Here is a 15,552-nt window from a genome sequence, read left to right as displayed (position 1 = left end):
TCCATTTAGATCTGGATAATATGCATCCACTGACCACCAATGTTCAGTTAACCACCCACGTCTCTTGTGTTACAGTCGCAGCCCTCATCGACTCCGGGTCAGCGGGAAACTTTATCTCGGACACCCTCTGTCGCCAGCTCCAGCTGCAGACCCAAGCTACTACCATCTACCAGATTCAACCCATAACCAACAGGATTAACTCACGGACACGTATTCACCGAAAGTGTGAACCTGTCATCCTTCAAGTCGGAGTTCTACACCGTGAGGAGATTCAGTTTCTGGTTCTGGAGGGAGCTAATTCGGACATCATTCTGGGGCGCCCGTGGCTGGTAGCTCATGATCCCATCCTCTCTTGGGGCACTGGAGAAATCACCAAGTGGGGAAAAGGATGTATGGACCGCTGTTTCCCAGATCTTCCACGTCCCAACCCTAAAAAGATATCTGTCAACGTCACCTCGATCGAAAGTCCTGTAGAGAAACGGTCAGTCAAGATTCCCTCAGTCTACTCTGAATTCCAGGACGTCTTTTGCCCCAAGAGAGCTTCTCAGCTACCGCCACATCGGCCATGGGACTGCGCCATTGACCTTGTTCCAGATGCTCCACTGCCCAGAGGTAAGATCTACCCGTTGTCGCTTCCGGAGACCAAGGCAATGGAGGAGTACATAAAGGAAGCTCTCGATCAGGGATATATACGGCCATCAACTTCACCCGCAGCATCCAGTTTCTTCTTCGTCTCTAAGAAGGATGGAGGGCTGCGGCCATGCATTGATTACCGTGTACTCAACCAAGGTACAGTCAAGTTTCGCTACCCCCTTCCTCTCGTCCCTGCGGCCCTCGAACAACTACGCACAGCCAAGGTGTTCACGAAGTTGGACCTCCGCAGCGCGTACAACCTCGTGAGAATACGTGAGGGGGACGAATGGAAGACGGCCTTCGTGACCCCTACTGGCCACTACGAGTACTTGGTCATGCCCTATGGATTGGTCAACGCCCCCTCCGTATTCCAAAACTTCATCCACGAGGTACTCCGGGAGTTCCTGCACCACTTCGTCGTCGTCTATATTGATGATATTCTGATTTACTCCCGGAGTGAGGCCGAACATCGCCTCCACGTTGCGGAGGTCCTTCAACGACTACGAGATCACAACCTGTACCTCAAGGCAGAGAAATGTTCATTTCATTTGTCTTCAGTGCACTTCCTCGGATACATCATAGATCAGGAGGGGGTTCGCATGGATGAGGGGAAGGTGGCAGCAGTAGTGTCCTGGCCAGAACCCACTACCATAAAAGAGCTCCAAAGATTCCTAGGTTTTGCCAATTTCTACCGTCGATTCATAAAGAACTACAGCATTATCACTTCTCCACTTACCAGCCTGCTCAAGGGAAAACCACGGACCCTACTTTGGACTCCAGACTCGGCCGCAGCCTTCCAAAACCTCAAGAACGCTTTCACTCAAGCTCCACTCCTGATCCATCCTGACCCTGACCTCCCTTTCGTGGTGGAGGTGGACGCCTCTACTACCGGCGTGGGAGGTATCCTGTCACAGCACCACGGTACTCCTCCATTGCTGCATCCCTGTGCCTATTATTCCCGGAAGCTCAGCCCAGCGGAGAGGAACTATGACATCGGCAACCGCGAGCTCCTCGCCATTAAGCTCGCTCTGGAGGAGTGGCGACATTGGTTGGAGGGTGCCAACCATCCGTTCCAAGTCATAACAGATCATAAAAACCTGCAGTACCTGCGAGATGCCAAGAGGCTCTGTCCCCGTCAGGCAAGATGGTCCCTGTTCTTTTCTCGTTTTGATTTCACTATAACCTACCGGCCAGGATCCAAGAATATCCGAGCAGATGCCCTGTCACGTATCCATGATTCCCACGATTCAACTGAAGCACCTTCAACCATACTCCCAAAAGACCTCATCGTCCAACCCATAGAATGGACCAACCCTCCTGCTGTCGCCACTCCAGCACCCAGATCTCCGCCCGGCTGTCCACCAGGTCGTCAGTACATCCCTAGGACCCAACGGGTAGATCTAATCCATTCTACGCATACCTCCCTGGGCACTGGACATCCAGGGGCCAACAGCACTCTCTCGCTGCTGACGGAACGCTTCTGGTGGCCGCACATGGCAAGGGATGTACGGAGGTATGTTCAAGGTTGTAAGGAGTGTGCGATGTCCAAAAGTCCACGTCATCTGCCTGCCGGGAAACTCCATCCCTTGCCTGTGCCGAACCGCCCCTGGTCACACCTGGGAGTTGACTTCATGACCGATCTTCCTCCATCTGACGGTAACACCTGCATCTTTGTCATTGTCGATAGATTCTCAAAGTTCTGCCGCCTAATACCCTTGAAAGGTCTTCCCACAGCTCTGGAATCTGCAGAACTTCTCTTCAATAAAGTCTTCCGGTATTATGGCATTCCTGAAGACATCGTCTCAGATCGCGGACCGCAGTTTATCTCCAGGGTATGGAAGTCATTTCTGAAACTCCTAGGTGTGACCGTCAGCCTCTCCTCTGGATACCACCCTGAGACCAACGGGCAGACGGAGAGGAAGATCCAGGAGGTGGGGCGGTTCTTCCGGACATTCTGTCATGGTCACCAGGACTCCTGGAACCAGTTCCTGGGATGGGCTGAATACGCCCAAAATTCACTGCGGCAACCCACCACAGGACTCACGCCATTCCAGTGCGTGCTAGGCTTCCAACCACCTCTCTTCCCCTGGAATGGCGAACCATCACAGGTGCCCGCAGTGGATTACTGGTTCCGGGAGAGCGAGAGAGTCTGGGACGAGGCTCACCACCATCTTCAAAGGGCAGTGCGCAGAACAAAGACCTCCGCTGACAAGAAGAGGATTCCAGGTCCCACATATGCTCCTGGGCAGAAAGTCTGGCTCTCCACAAGAGATATCCGTCTGCGCCTGCCCTCAAGGAAATTGAGTCCCAGGTTTGTTGGCCCCTTCACCATCGTGGAACAGGTCAACCCCGTCACCTACAGGCTCCAACTACCTCCACAGTACCGTATCCACCCCACATTTCACGTATCCTTGCTTAAACCTTTTCACCCACCTGTCATTCCCTCCACAGAACCTGACCAAGAAGAGGAACCCCCTCCCCCCTTGGTTCTGGAAGAGGGATCCGTCTACTCGGTCCGTGAGATTCTTCTGTCCCGACGTCGTGGTGGCAACTTGGAGTATCTCGTCGACTGGGAAGGCTACGGACCAGAAGAGAGGTCGTGGGTACCCAGAGTCGACATTCTTGATCCAGCCCTCATGGAGGAATTCCACCGTAACCATCCGGAGTGTCCAGCTCCTCGAGGACGAGGTAGACCACCACGACGTCGGAGGCCTCGGCCCTCAGGAGCGGGCCCTGGGGAGGGGGGTAATGTTACGGATTGGTCAGGTTCTGCACCCACAATCACACCCCGATCACAATCACCTGAGTTCTGATCACCACGCACCTGCACTCAATCAGCAACTCACCATAAGAGCACCACACACACAGTCATCATTGTCCGGGCTCGTTTGCACGAAGCGGACTCATTGAGCTTCACTCTTGTGATCTCAATTCCCTGTTATACTTACCTTCTAACGTACCTTCTGATAATTACCTGTGTTCTCGTCCATCCTAGTCGAAGTCTCGTCTCAGTCTCCAGTCAGCGGTGTGTCAGCTGTAAGTCTGTTCACGGATCTCCAGCAGTGTGTGTGTGAGTGTTTCCACCTTCACCGGTCCTCCTCCCGTCGTTCCTGGAAAGGAAAAGATATACTGTCTTCACGAATCCATCTACACATCAAGAAACTCATCCAGAACTGTTCACTTACCCGGTCTTTTCACGCTATCATCATCATCCTGCTCTGCTGTAAATAAACTTATTATCATTATCACTTACCTCAGTCTTCTGGTCTGCTTCCGTAACACTAACGGAGCTAAAGATCAGGGTGAAGGGTGTGAATAATTTTGGACATGCCACTTTTTGTTCAAATGTAAATAAAAGATTAGTGATATTTTTTTCCACAGTGATGCCTCTTGTACATCGTCTTATTATCTTCTGGGAGACGCCTGTGTCATTTCTAATAAAAACAAAAACAAAAACAAAAAAAAAACTTGCTGGTTGAATAAAGTAACTTTAAGCCAGAATTTGCCAGGGGTATGAATAATTTCGGGCTTGACTGTATATATGTACGCATAATCTTAATAGATCAATATAACCCAATAATAAATAATAAATTAATTAATAAATTATCATTATACTGTGTTTCGGTAGTGACAAATTTGGGGAGAGGACAAATATTCCAAAACTTTCTGAAAATACAATATAAGAATTAGCTGCACAATTACTAGAAATGTGTACCTTGCATATTACACACAAACAATTTCTTTACAACCTTAAAACATTATAAATTAAAGCTACAAAGTTAAAGTGTGCAAAGTCATTTTGGTGGTATAAGTTGATAAACATATCCTGTCACATGAATCTATTGTTTTTGCTGGTGAGAGAAGTGTGGCCATTAAGGTGTGAGGACTGGTGTCATCCACACACACCTCCACAAATGAGCTCAACAGTGACATGGTGAGAACAACAAGGTGATGTGATGGGACATCTTTGGAAACTGACTTATACTCTGTATGATATGGTTTGATATTCGATATGTGACCACAAAACCAGTCATAAGAGGCAGTTTTCTTAAATTGAGATCTATATATCATCTGAAAACTGAATAAATAAGCTTTATATGTATGGTTTGTTAGGGGCAGTATTTGGTTGAGATACAACTATTTGAAAATCTGAGGGTGAGGGTGCAAAAAAAAAAATATATATATATTGATATTGTTTTGATATATTTACGGTAGGAAATGTACAAAATATATTCATGGAACATGATCTTAATACCCTAATGATTTATACCCTAATGGGTCACATATTTTGGAAAAAAAGACTTAATTTTGAATTTTGCTACATATTACTCTTTTTCCCAAAATCATAATTAATATTCATTTTTAATACATATTTACCAAATTATTCATTGGAAATGCAGCTTCCAAACAAACAGAACTGTCAGATTTACTAACAAACATTTTATTAGTATTTGTTATATTAAGTTTCCTCCTATAAAATAACACAATACAACTTATTTCAGTGTGTTTATCTCTAGCTTCAGGTCATATGAGTCAAAGTTCTTAGGTGTTGATTTGGGAATAAACGTTTAAGCTCAGACTATCCCGCATTGTGTGTATCTCCACACCTCTGAGCTCATTTGCGGAGGTGTGTGTGGATGGCACCTCTGTAGACACACTCCTCTCACCCTTTCTGCTCCTCCGCTGTCCCTCTGTACTGGCACCTCATCCTCTGGGTCCAAACACAGTATCGGCGTTCCCACTACAGCACCTTCATCTCACCCCTGACCTGAGAGACCTCACTGTGACCCAGTGTAGATACCAGAGTAAATATCAGTCACATTTCATCAATCATTAATCATTTTAATAAAATTTATCAAATTTGACTAATATTGTTTAAAAAGTAATTTCATTTGATTTCTAGATTATTTTTTAGAGAACTTTTAGAAAAAAAGTATATGAAAAAAAATGTATATGGGCCATTCTACAGAACTGGTCTAAACTGCTGTCCCACAACTAAAAAACAGTAAGCCTAATATCATTAAAATCATCATTTATTGGGTACTTTCAATTTGGAGGTGGCTTTCCCGAACCCTAACCCCTAAATTTCAACTTATAATAATAATAATATAATATAAAAGGATCTTTTTGATTTTTGATATATTTTCTTTGTAAATTATCAAACTTTATGTAAAAAAATATGTCCCGGATTTTCATGTCACTACCAAAACAACGTATGTTTAAGTCCATTGGCTGAGACTGATTTCAACTACAAACCTAAATTTATGATCAGGAAATATTTATGTGTCACTCTCTCTCATAGCTATATGGTGAGTAGATAGGCCTCATCATTTTTCCCCAATATAGTTAATTTTACCTTCAGTGCAGTATGTTACAACCTTAAAACATTATAAATTAAAGCTACAAAGTTATAATGTGCATTTTGGTAATTTTGGTGGTTTAAGTGAACAAATATATCCTGTCACATGAATCTATTGTTTTGCTGGTTCGTGGTTGACCCTTCCAGTAAGTGGCTGGATTACTGGTATAATCTCATTACAGTGAGGTGATTTAACTGAGATTGAGGCAAGGGTTCTGTTGAAACCGGCTCAAACTGTATCTGTACACACTTACACACACATGCACTGTTCTGTGATGTGATATTTCTACCACGGTAAACACTTTTTGTTGATTTGATGAAATAACCAACCAGGTACGTTTAAGTATGTTTGTTACACTGCATTTTCTGCGTATTAATGTGTAATTATTTGTTGTCTATTTAATAAAAATGTGTTTTATAGCAAATCAGACAGAAGAATGAATCAATGAATCTCCTTGTCCTGTGGCAAATAGTTGGTCTGTGACAGGATTGGCTTATACTTTTAATAAATTATGCAATAATGTTATGTATTAATTAATAAAAATACACTATTGTGTTTTCATTTGTTTTAAAAGAACACATTTTCTGTGAACTGTTTAGCTTTAAATGTATTTCTTATATACTTTACTTTTTTTTTTCAATTTTGTTTGCAAGAGTTCCGTCATCGAATTTGATTGGTCGTCAGCGGAGCCGTTAAAAACACATTATGATCGAGTCATTATTGAATCATTCTGAATCAAACCATTCGTTTACTGATTCAGCAACACTGCTAGCATGATGGACTGATTCTGCTAGTCATATGATTCTGCTGTGGTTTGTTTTGAAAAATTTTCGTTGGTGGACATAAATAGACAAGGTATCTGGCAATATTAGGATTAAAATTTACGTTAATCAATATCGACTTCTTGTTTATTAAAGGTGCCATAGAATGGATAGAGAGAATATTTTAAATTGTTCTCTGATATCTACATAGAAGGTATATGGCATAGGAAAGGGCAAAACATCTCCAGAAATGGTTTTACAGGTCCATTTACAACCTACCATTTGCCCCTAGAATGAAATGCTCTGTTATTTGGAAACTTCATGAATATCAATGAGCTCCGCTCTGATTGGCTGTTTCACAGAGCTCAATAGCTCGCACATGGATTAAAATATATTTTTAATTAGGAGCTCTAGCGGCTTTTATTATGCGGTTTGTTGAATCTGCCGTTTTGAATCGCGGATATTTTAGTGTGATTACTGTGATCGCATGTGCTCTGTGTAAAGTTACAATGCAGAGGGAGTTCTTCCTACCACAGAAGTTGAGCTGCTCCTCAGTGATTCTCAAAATCTGTAAATCATTCGCCATCATCAAGGCAGTTAACTCTCCATCATTTACCATCATAAGCGCAGTCATCTCTCTGTTTATGTGGTAAGGGAAATCCTACGTATTGCAATGTAACAGGCTAGCGCTAGCATTAAGCTAACTGTGTCCCTTCAGTGGATTGCCTTGTTTAACTGATGTGCAGATGTTAGTGATGATTGGCGATGCAAATGTTGGAGGCATAACTATTAACAATCTCGGGGATGTTTCCTAACAGTCTGTTATGTTGGAATTGACCTATTTTTCGGTGGTCTTTTGCAAATACTAGATTTATATAATAAGGAGGAAACGATGGTATTTGAGACTCATGGTATGTTATGTCCATGTACTGAACTGTTATTATTTAACTATGCCAGGGTAAATTCAGATTTCCAATTCTATGGCACCTTTAAACTGTTGTATGTTCGCACCATTTGTTATTTGTGCTTTTGAAAGATAAATTGGTCGTCGTCGTCCTGCGCCCTCATATGGCAAGCCGTTTTAGCCTAAAATATTCTAAGCGTTACTCTCGTAATTGCATTTTTACTAGTAACAATTCAATTACAGAGCTCTATAATTCAATTCTTACTAGTAATAATTCCAATTAGAAAGCTCCATAATTAATTTTTTACTAGTAACAATTCCATTTAGAGAGCTCTACAAATGAATTTTTACTAGTCATATGTCTCCATTGACTTCCATTCATTTTTAATTACAGAGCTCTACGATTGAATTATTACTAGTAACAATTACAATTAGAGGGCTCTCTAAATCATTTTTTACTAGTAATTATTCCAATTACAGAGCTCTCTAATTCCATTTTTACTAAGGTTAGGACACGTTTTTTTTTTTTCGTGATTTCTGAAATCGAAACCGGGGGCATTTTTAGTTTAATGGTCGAAATGTAATTGATATTTTTTATGTCATTTATGTTATTTGTGCTTTTGAAAGCTAAATTGGTCGTCGTCGTCCTGCGCCCTCATATGGCAAGCCATTTTAGCCTAGAATATACTAAGCGTTACTCATCGTAATTGCATTTTTACTAGTAACAATTCAATTAGAGAGCTCTATAGTTACATTTTTACTAGTAACAATTCCAATTACAGAACTCTCTAATTCAATTCTTACTAGTAACAATTCCAATTAAAGAGCTCTACAAATTAATTTGTACTAGTAATATGTCTCTATTGACTTCCATTCATTTTTAATTACAGAGCTCTACAATTGCATTATTACTAGTAAGAATTACAATTAGAGAGCTCTCTAAATAATTTTTTACTAGTAATTATTCCAATTACAAAGCTCTCTAATTCCATTTTTACTAAGGTTAGGACATGTTTTTTTTTTCGTGATTTCTGAAATCGAAACCGGGGGCATTTTTAGTTTAATGGTCGAAATCTAATTGATATTTTTTATGTGATTTATGTTATTTGTGCTTTTGAAAGCTAAATTGGTCGTCGTCATCCTGCGCCCTCATATGGCAAGCCATTTTAGCTTAAATATACTACTCGACGTAATTTCATTTTTACTAGTAACAATTCAATTAGAGAGCTCTATAATTCAGTTCTTACTAGTAACAATTCTAATTACAGAACTCTCTAATTCAATTCTTACTAGTAATAATTCCAATTAGAGCGCTCTACAAATTAATTTTTACTAGTCATATGTCTCCATTGACTTCCATTCATTTTTAATTACAGAGCTCTACAATTTAATTATTACTAGTAACAATTACAATTAGAGAGCTCTCTAAATCAATTTTTACTAGTAATAATTCCAATTACAGAGCTCTCTAATTCCATTTTTACTACGGTTAGGACACTTTTTTCGTGATTTCTGAAATCGAAACCAGGGGCATTTTTAGTTTAATGGTCGAAATGTTATTGATATTTTTTTATGTAATTTGCACTTTTGAAAGCTAAATTGGTCGTTGTCGTGCTGCGCCCTCATATGGCAAGCCATTTTTGCCTAGAATATACTAAGCGTTACTCATCGTAATTGCATTTTTACTAGTAACAATTCAATTAGAGAGCTCTATCATTCAATTTTTACTAGTAACAATTCCAATTACAGAACTTTTTAATTCAATTTTTACTAGTAACAATTCCAATTAAAGAGCTCTACAAATTAATTTTTACTAGTCATATGTCTCTATTGACTTCCATTCATTTTTAATTACAGAGCTCTACAATTGAATTATTACTAGTAACAATTACAATTAGAGAGCTCTGTAATTAAAAATGAATGAAAGTCAATGGAAATATCTGACTAGTAAAAATTTATTTGTAGAGCTCTCTAATTGGAATTGTTACTAGTAAAAATTGATTTAAAGAGCTCTCTAATTGGCATTGTTATTAGTAGGAACTGGATTATAGAGCTCTCTAATTGAACTGTTACTTGTAAAAATGCCTTTACGACGAGTAACGCTTAGTATAGTTTAGGCTAAAACGGCTTGCCATACCCTCATGCTCTATGCTGAAACACAGCACTCCTACTTGTTTGATATTAAATATATAGCTACGACATTCATACAGTTTCTGGGCTACATAAATACATAAAGTACAATATAATATAATATTATGAAAACGTGTCATAGTAGTGTAAAATTTAGCATTTTATAAATCACAAAACATCTAATAACATTTGAGTCATTTGTACATCCTAAAAAAGCAAATAACACTCACTGGCTGTGATTGACGCTGTCCTTTCCCACAGTGGCCTTGTTTTTGCGACGAACACTGAAAAGGTCAGTTTTGGGGTGAGTAACGAGTAAATCTTTAACTTCTCTTTTCTAGAGGTGCCTATGTGTACATGGACAGGGTCAGCTCCTAATATCTACAGAGCAACAGAGATGGTAGGAGCACAAATAGTAGGACTGTGGGAGCACAAGAACGACTGGAAACATCTCGCTCATTAACATATGTAGTGTAAGTACACTTGTGCCTCATGTGAAAAAGAATTATACTTTAGTATACTTTTTTTGGAAAGGACTACTTTTTATGAAAATATAGTTTAAAATAATATGCTTAAGTTTGAATTTAGTGTAATATTTTTACAGTTAGTTAATGTGATTTATTAAATGTATTTAAATTTGAACTTTTTAGACTTAAGTAGAACTAAAGTACATTGTTATGCCTAATTTTATCATTTGTGCACTTCCAAATGTACTGACAGGAGTTTATAATAAACTAAAATGTACTTTAATATCATTTCTATTGAAACTTATGTGTTTTATATTCAAATATACAGTTGAAGTCAAAAGTTTACATACACCTTGGAGAATCTGCAAACTGTTAATTATTTGACCAAAATAAGAGGGATCATACAAAATGCATGTTAATGCAAGAGAAAATAATAATATATATATAAAAAATACATTCGCTTGATTATTAATACTGTGTTGTTATCTGAATGATCCACAGCTGTGTTTTTTTGTTCAGTGATAGTTGTTCATGAGTCCCTTGTTTGACCTGAACAGTTAAACTGCCCACTGTTCTTCGGAAAAATTATTCAGGTCTTACATAAACTTTTGAAAATGTTTTTTATCATTTAGTACTGCCCTTCAGAAACTACAGAAGATACGTACACGTTTCCCAGAAGAGAAAATAAGCCAACATTTAAGGGAAAATTCAGCTTATTTGGCTCTTAATGCAGTGTGTTTCCTTCTGAAGCATCTGTGAGTCCTTCAACCTTCTGTACTAGTTGCATATGAGTCCCTCAGTTGTCCTCAGTGTGAAAAGATGGATCTCAAAATTGATCGAAAGTGTACAAATACACAAAAATGGTGAAAAACCAAAGAATTTGTGAGTATTAAAGGATTTTTCTGAACAACAGCGGGCAGTTTAAGCTAACAACTATCACTAAACAAAAAACAGCTGTGGATCATTAAAGTAACAACACAGTATTAATAATCAAGCGTATGTAAACTTTTGAACTGGGCCATTTTTATAAAGTCAACTATTATTTTTTTCTTGTGGACTATATGTAAATGTCTTTTCTGTGAAATATCTCATTCAGCTCAGTGCTAAATAAAAAATAACATGCATTTTGTATGATCCCTCCTATTTTGATCAAATAATTAACATTTTGCAGATTCTGCAAGGTGTATGTAAACTTTTGACCTCAAATGTATTTGTATTTGAAATTCAGCTGTATTCATGTATTAACTTTAAATGTAATATCAGTGTGTTAACAAATGTGACCCTGTACCACAAAACCAGTTATAAGGGTCATTTTTTTTTTAAAATTGAGATTTATACATCATCTGAAAGCTGAATAAATAAGCTTTTCTTTGATGTATAGTTAGTTAGGATAGGACAATATTTTAATCTGGAATCTGAAATCTAAATATTGAGAAAATCTCAATATATTGACATATATATTAGTATGCATAATATACATTCTATGACTATTAAAAAATTAAGTTTTGATATTTTACAGAAGGAATTTTATAAAATACTGTAATGGAACATGATCTTTACTTAATATCCTAATGATTTTTGGCATAAAAGAAAAATCGATAATTTTGACCCATACAGTGCATTTTTGGATATTGCTACAAATATACCCATACTACTTATAACTGGTTTTGTGGTCCAGGGTGACAATTAATGATAGAAGTGTTCTCTCTTTAAGTATGTCTAAGTGGCATTTGATTCATTAATATATTATCAGCAAGTAGTTTTAAAAAAATATACTTTTAATATTTGAAATACACTACAAGTGCACCTTCAATACACTTTCTTCACAAAGTAAGTGATAGAAATAGATTTACTGGGCTAAAGTGTGTATTATTTTCCTTTACAGTAATCAAGCCCAAGTTTTTTTTGGCTTTCGGAGAACACGTTTGTCTTGTGTGCGACATGGCGACAGCAGCGCTGGAGTTGATGGGTTTCTTTTTTGGCCTTTTTGGCATGCTTGGGACCCTTGTAGCCACTCTTCTGCCATACTGGGCAACGTCGGCACACATCGGCCCCAACATCGTGACGGCGGTAGTCACCATGAAAGGTTTATGGATGGAGTGCGTCTACCAGAGCACCGGAGCCTTCCAATGTGAGACCTACAACACCCTTCTGGGGCTCACCACTGATCTACAAGCAGCCAGAGCCATGATGGTCATCTCCTCCATCTTTTCCGTCATGGCCATCGCGGTGTCCACCATCGGCATGCAGTGCACCGTCTGCATGGATGGCTCTTCGTTCAAAAGCAAGGTGGCTGGGGTAGGCGGTTCCCTCTTCCTCCTGGCAGGGCTCTTGTCATTGATCCCTGTGTCTTGGAAGACCCATGAGTTGGTGCAGAGCTTCTACATGCAGAACATTCCATCCAGTCTTAAGTTTGAGATAGGTGACTGCCTATACGTGGGCTTGGCTTCTTCGCTTTTGTCCATGCTAGGCGGAGGGCTGTTGAGTGCATCCTATTGCGACGATATGGAGGGTAGCAGGGGAACCAGACGCCATTACCCCTACCCTGACCGCACCGGACCTCGTGGAACATCCCATTTGATGGCCTACCATCCAGCCACGCAACATTCAAACACAAACCCCAAACTTGCCAACAAGAACCAAACCCTGAACAGCCATACAAGCACTGATACCCACTCCACTGCGCCAGCTCAGGATTCCAGGAAAGCGGCTCGGCAGAACACAGCGGCTGGTTATGACGTTACGGGCTACGTCTGAGGATTTGTGCTAGTCATTCTCTACTAATTTTTCCTAAAAGCACTGAAGTGATTAATGCTTGGACTGTTGAAAGACTCTTATAATAGACGGGGTGTTGGATTAAGGCACAAGAGGCATAGACAAAGAGCAAATGCGTTTGGTTGATCTTCTCAACAAACATTGCTGTTCTTTTTTTGAAAGTTCAAAAAATAATATGGATAGATAGAATCAAATGTATATGCAAAGCTAATATTTGATGTAGACTTTTCAGCTGTCAACCTTTTTAAGTGCACTTAAAAACTGGTTTTGTATTTTGTAGCATTTTGCAATGTTATTTTTTAAGACTGTTTTATTAATATTGTTTTAATTTGTTTATTACAGTGATCAAATTTTTATGCACTCAGTTTGAGCACTTGAATGATTATGTTCACTTTCTAAATAAAGATTTGAGTTGTTTATTAGTCTTTGGCCCTGAACTCTTTCCATAAAGCTCTTCTATTTTTGTTCTGCTCAGCAGATACAGTAAACATCTCTTAATAGGCAGGTCAGCGAGGCTAGCAGCCTCAGAAGCACTATTATAAATATGTGATGATCTGGATAATTATCTAAGCACCTGTATATTAGAGTAAAAACATAGAAGGATGCATTTTGAACAAGAAGACAGTAAAATAAGTAAAAAGATGTCAAATAAATAAATATTACAGAACCTAACCTAAGAGAACATTACAATAGTGAGACAAATATAAGAGAGTACACTACCAGTCAAAAAATTTGTTTTTTTAAGTTTTCTGCTCACTAAGCCTGCATTTATTTGTTTCAAAACACAGCAAAAACAGTCCAATTTTGAAATGTTTTTACTATTTAGAATAACTGCTTTCTATTTGAATATATTTTAAATTTCAATTTATTCCTGTGATTTTAAAGCTGGATTTCCTTCAGTAATTTTTCTAATATTCTGATTTGCAGCTCGAAAACATGTATTATTATGATTATTATTATATTTTGAAAACGTCTGGGATTTCTTTCAGGTTTCTTTAATGAATAGAAAGTTCAGAAGAACAGCATTTATCTGAAATAGAACCCTTTTGTAACGTTATACATTTGAAGGCATCCTTGCCTAATAAAAGTATTAATTTCTATATTTTTTTTCCCCCAAAAAAGACTCAAAGACTTTGAATCTTAGTGTATAGTGTAACAAAAGCTTTTTATTTCAGATAAATGCTGATCTTTGGATCTTTCTAAAGAAAAATGTAATCAGCTGTTTTAAATATTGGTAATAATGATAATAATAAATGTTTCTTGAACAGCAAATCAGTGTATTGATTTCTGAAGGATCATGTGACACTGAAGCAGTGTTGTTTTTGACAACCATCTTAGATTTAGTCTAATGGTGCGTTCACACCGGACGCGACTGGTGCGGAAAAAACACGCTATTCGCGCGTAATTGAACGCTTGAACATTTGAGTTTACTCGCGTCATTCGCGCGTGACATTTTCTTCACAACAGACGCGAATTCGCGTCAAGGGAGGGGCTTCTGCCACTCGTCAGCGGGAAAGTATTTGTAAAATAGGTGAATGAGCTCAATTTGCCAGCTTTAGCTTGCTTGTAGTCTCAATATGTATGTATATGTAGGTCAAATTGAGTAAAGAGCGTTTTTTAAAACTAACCAGATTGTCCGACCTCTTCACTCACTTTATTCCTAGCAAGATCCCTTTTATTCCTGTTTCTACAAAAGTCCAAAGATGTATCGTACAGCCTCCGTCACTACTAGAGCAAGCTCCTGATTGGTTAACGCGGCGCGGATTTTCGCCAAAGTTCAGATTTTTGAACTCGCGCGTTTCGCGCGGCAATCGCTTGAAACGCTCAATGCGCGCCGCGCGTTTCGCGCCGCCTCATTCGCGCGTTTCGCGCCGCAGGATGGCTATTCGCGTCTTTGCATTGACTTAACATGTAAATCACTCGCGCTTGCCGCTTCATTCGCGTCCGGTGTGAACGCACCTTTAGTCTTTTGGACTAAAATGCTTATTAGTTTTAGTCAAATTTTAGTCACTTCTATATGTGATAGTTTTAGTCCAATTTTAGTCGATGAAAAGTCAAAAAGGTTTTAGTCCTAGTTTTAGTCAAAAAAGCGGAAAAGTAGTCTTTTAACAAATTAATGTAGGTCAGTAAGTATTTTACTGTTGGGTAGTGTCACTTTTAAGTTCTGAAAATAGCAGATCTATAGTTCAACACAATGTGAGCTTCCGGATCGACTATTTTCACCAATAATTACAATAATGAAGGAATGTTTAAAACATAAAAGACAACAAGGATGGAATGCTAAAACGGCTTGCCATACTAGTATGGCAAAGAGTATTTAATGCTAAAACGGCTTGCCATAGCGGCAGATACGTTTTAGGTTTTGATTGGCATTGCACAATAAGCAGAAATGTCATGCATTTTAAACGTCTGACGGACCACCCACTAACATTTTCGTCTATTCTCGTCTCGTCAACGAAAACTCACACTCTTGTCATGTTTTAGTCATCAACGAGCCATTTTTATCTCGTCATCGTCTCGTT

At 39.0% G+C, this 15,552-nt stretch overlaps 1 protein-coding gene and 1 pseudogene across 1 annotated transcript; one reads left to right on the top strand and one right to left on the bottom strand.

Moving 5' to 3' along the window:
* The window catches only part of LOC141292873 (multidrug and toxin extrusion protein 1-like), a 341,992-nt pseudogene that overhangs the window by 103,170 nt on the left and 223,270 nt on the right, over positions 1-15,552 (bottom strand).
* Positions 6,224-13,452, top strand: LOC141292221 (claudin-14-like). The gene is made up of 3 exons (XM_073824196.1): positions 6,224-6,325; positions 10,130-10,261; positions 12,141-13,452. Exon 3 carries the CDS (start codon positions 12,197-12,199, stop codon positions 13,010-13,012), a length of 816 nt encoding a protein of 271 aa, XP_073680297.1. The 5' UTR covers positions 6,224-6,325; positions 10,130-10,261; positions 12,141-12,196; the 3' UTR covers positions 13,013-13,452.

This window comes from Garra rufa, chromosome 19, assembly GCF_049309525.1.
Source record: "Garra rufa chromosome 19, GarRuf1.0, whole genome shotgun sequence".
NCBI lineage: Eukaryota > Metazoa > Chordata > Actinopteri > Cypriniformes > Cyprinidae > Garra > Garra rufa.
The sequence above is the reverse complement of the archived record's forward strand: the minus strand, read 5'-3'. Positions and strand labels throughout refer to the sequence as shown.